This window comes from Pundamilia nyererei, unplaced genomic scaffold (genome assembly GCF_000239375.1).
Source record: "Pundamilia nyererei isolate P.nyererei 1_Seehausen unplaced genomic scaffold, PunNye1.0 scaffold00059, whole genome shotgun sequence".
Lineage (NCBI taxonomy): Eukaryota > Metazoa > Chordata > Actinopteri > Cichliformes > Cichlidae > Pundamilia > Pundamilia nyererei.
In genome coordinates this window covers 708,562-711,485 of record NW_005187460.1, presented here as the reverse complement: position 1 = coordinate 711,485, position 2,924 = coordinate 708,562, and the positions used below count along the sequence as shown (strand labels likewise).

The 2,924-nt window shown below is 43.7% G+C and overlaps 1 protein-coding gene across 1 annotated transcript; it reads left to right on the top strand.

Moving 5' to 3' along the window:
* Positions 1–920: 920 nt before the first annotated feature.
* On the top strand, positions 921–1,744 carry LOC102200663 (transcription factor 7-like 2). Its single transcript, XM_005734525.1, has 3 exons — positions 921–1,068; positions 1,273–1,349; positions 1,561–1,744. The coding sequence occupies exons 1-3, from the start codon at positions 1,000–1,002 to the stop codon at positions 1,709–1,711; spliced, it is 297 nt and encodes a 98-aa protein (XP_005734582.1). The 5' UTR covers positions 921–999; the 3' UTR covers positions 1,712–1,744.
* The last annotated feature ends 1,180 nt before the right edge of the window (positions 1,745–2,924 follow it).

The window sequence follows — 2,924 nt, the reverse complement described above, 5'->3', positions numbered from 1 at the left end:
ATAGGGCTTTGGAGCGTGATGTCACGGGAGGGGGCGTGACCAGGATTTTTGGTTGAGGCGCCATGTTTCTGGGCCAAACAAAGCGCTAGCAAAAGAGGAGCGAAAGCAGACGGATAACACCAGTTAGTACTTGCTGTGTGGTCGGTTGTAATGTTAGATCGCATGACCGGCAAGAGAATAAGCTTGAAAATGGTTTATCTTTTCATTCTTTCCCAACTGGAAGCAACATGAGGCAGCTCACCTAGCGGATGCTACCAAAAGAAGGAGTCTAGCCTGGATAGCAGCTGTGAGATGAGCTGATATCCAGTTCTCGTCCATCTCCAAATATCTGTTGGTGCTCCAGACATTTTCATTCCGGTAAGTTCTAAATATGTTCATATCACTCTTTATAGCCTATTAGTTTGATTTGCGATGCGCTCTAAGGTCATAGCAAATTAGAACAAACATCCTACTTCTGCAAAATCATTTGCAGAACTACATTATATTTATAGAGTTGCTAATTATTTGGCATTATTGCAGGCAAACCAACCTATGAAATGGATGAAACACATCGTGACTGGGTTCCAACGCTACACAAGGGCCACTCCGAAATCCCTGCTTCAAACAAACCACCATGCCAATCAGATTACTTCTTCCATATGAGGATGAAGAGGTGACCCTTTTGGATAAGATGGTGAAGGTTTGCTGCGTTTTGGTGAACAGTGTGGTAGTAAAACCAGGGAAAAAGGAAACTTGCTCTTGTTAAATACTCTTAAAAGTGTTGTGCTGTGTGTATATATAGCAGTAGAGGGGAAAACTCCGACCCTCCTCCTCCTGCTCCCTTTTCTCCTCCTGCTCTCTTTTCTCCTCCTGCTCCCTTTTCTCCTCCTCCTCCTTCCTTTTCTCCTGCTCCCTTTTCTCCTCCTTCTCCTCCAGCAGACATTCATAGTGGAGGGAGGGTCTGTCAGCTACACCCCCCTGGGATCCGCTCCTCCTCTGCCCGAGCACCAACTTTCATATATGGCTGCTCCAATCACCATGCAGCCATCTCATATGTATGGCCAGCCAGGCACAGCTAGACAAGGACAGGTGAGACACTCAGACAGTTGTCGTTAGATATTTATTGATAAAGGTGCTTGAACCTCTTGGATGCTTCAGGCTAATGAAAGAAAAACTGTTTTGTTTACATGTTTCTGTGCTGTTTATCATTATTAGTCTTTGAAATGCTGGACTAAGTGTCAGTATTATGGATTTTTGTCCTTCTCCCTTTCTCCACACAATCTACTGTATCAGTTGCCTGTAAACAACATCCCATCGGCAACAACAGGAACTGTTCTTCCAGCTCCTCCACCCCACAGCTGCACTCCAAAGTCAGTTTCTCTGCTGCGTTTTCTCACTGATCTGCAGGTATCTGTCATTTATCTGCAGATGTGTGTGTGAATTATTGTAATCAGCCTCCTTTAATGGTGTCGCCTTACATTCAGTTTCACAGCATTACTCATGTTTTTAAAGTACTCTCCTCACAGTTGTACATGGTGGTAACACATGCTCTCACTCTGGGGTTTTTTCCTGTTGAAACAGAAAGCATCAAACCAAACAGGGTGCAGACCAGGCTTACATTAAGAAGCCCCCGAATGCCTTCATGCTGTACCTTAAAGAGCAGAGGCCAAAGGTCAAAGCAGAATTAAATATCGGTGACAGTGCAGCTGTGGGAGAGAGAGTAAGTGTGTAACTCTGAATACATTTATACATCTGTTAATGTTCTATGCTCTTGTTTGTGCATGTGTACCAGCTGTCCTGTAGTTATGTGTAGCAGCAGTGTGGCTGTGTATTTATACGAGCTGTGTGTTCTGGTGATCTTATATCCACAGTGGAAGTCGCTCTCAAAGAAGGAGCAGAAAAAATATTTTGACGAGGCGGAAACACAAAGATGTCATCACGCCACAGAACAACTATGTATGTCCAAAGTGCCAACATACAGTTCATGCATCTGCCTTTCACTGCATTGAATGATGAAACAGTCACTGCAGAGAGTTTGTATCAGCTCAGGAAAATTCTGATGTGTTTGTTTTTTTAAAAGAAGAAGAGAGTCAGAGATCGCAACTGCACCAAAGGTGAGAGAATATTTCGGGGAATTGTTTTCATGTCAAATGTGATGAAAAAAGTCAAAAATCTATTAAAAAAGAACCATTGTGTTTTTGCTTGTGTCTTCTGAACCTGAAGAGGACGCTCAGCAGGCCAAAACGCCTTGTATGAGGCCAAGTCAAGCAGAGCCCTCTTCTAATTCAGCTATGAAGGAACCGCATCAGCTGGATAGAGTCTGGGTGTGCCAGTGTTACGTCCCCACATAAAATTCAGGGGGCCCAGCTAGGGCCGTAACAGACAGCCACAGACCAGCCAGGTGTTAACACCCTTATCAATCAGAACACAGTACTGGTGCAAATGCCAAACACACTGAACCCGGTCAGTGTGCCTGTGTGCAATGTGCCACAACTTTATTAGTCCCTTCTGCCTCTCATCTGGAGTCCCCTCCATTCACACCACTGATCTCCTCTACTGCACCAAGTTCCTCAAATAGAATCACTCAGCATCATTCCTCTTGGTGGGAAATTCCCTAGACTGGTCCTCAAGAAAATCAAACCAACCCTCATGGATTCATTTGCATCATAGGCCTCCTCTGTGCATTATGCCAATTATCAGATATGCAATGCAGTGAAATCACTCTGTATGCAGAGCATATGCACACAAGGAAGAGCATCAGATATTCTGGATCAGCTGTAAGCGAATGGTTTTCAGTTTTTCTTGTTTTGCAGGTGAAATAAAGATCAGCAACATTTGTTTACCTTCCTGAAGTTTTGTATCACTTAGTTTTTTTTCCTGGTGCATATAATCCTAAGACTAAAGACTAAGTAAAGCGCTATACAAATACAGGCTATTTACCATGT

Coding starts and splice junctions, on each gene's coding strand:
- LOC102200663 (XM_005734525.1), top strand. CDS start 1,000: ATGGCTGCTCCAATCACCATGCAGCCATCTCATATGTATGGCCAGCCA. Junction 1,069..1,272: donor GCACAGCTAGACAAGGACAG/GTGAGACACTCA, acceptor CTACTGTATCAG/TTGCCTGTAAACAACATCCC. Junction 1,350..1,560: donor CCCCACAGCTGCACTCCAAA/GTCAGTTTCTCT, acceptor CTGTTGAAACAG/AAAGCATCAAACCAAACAGG.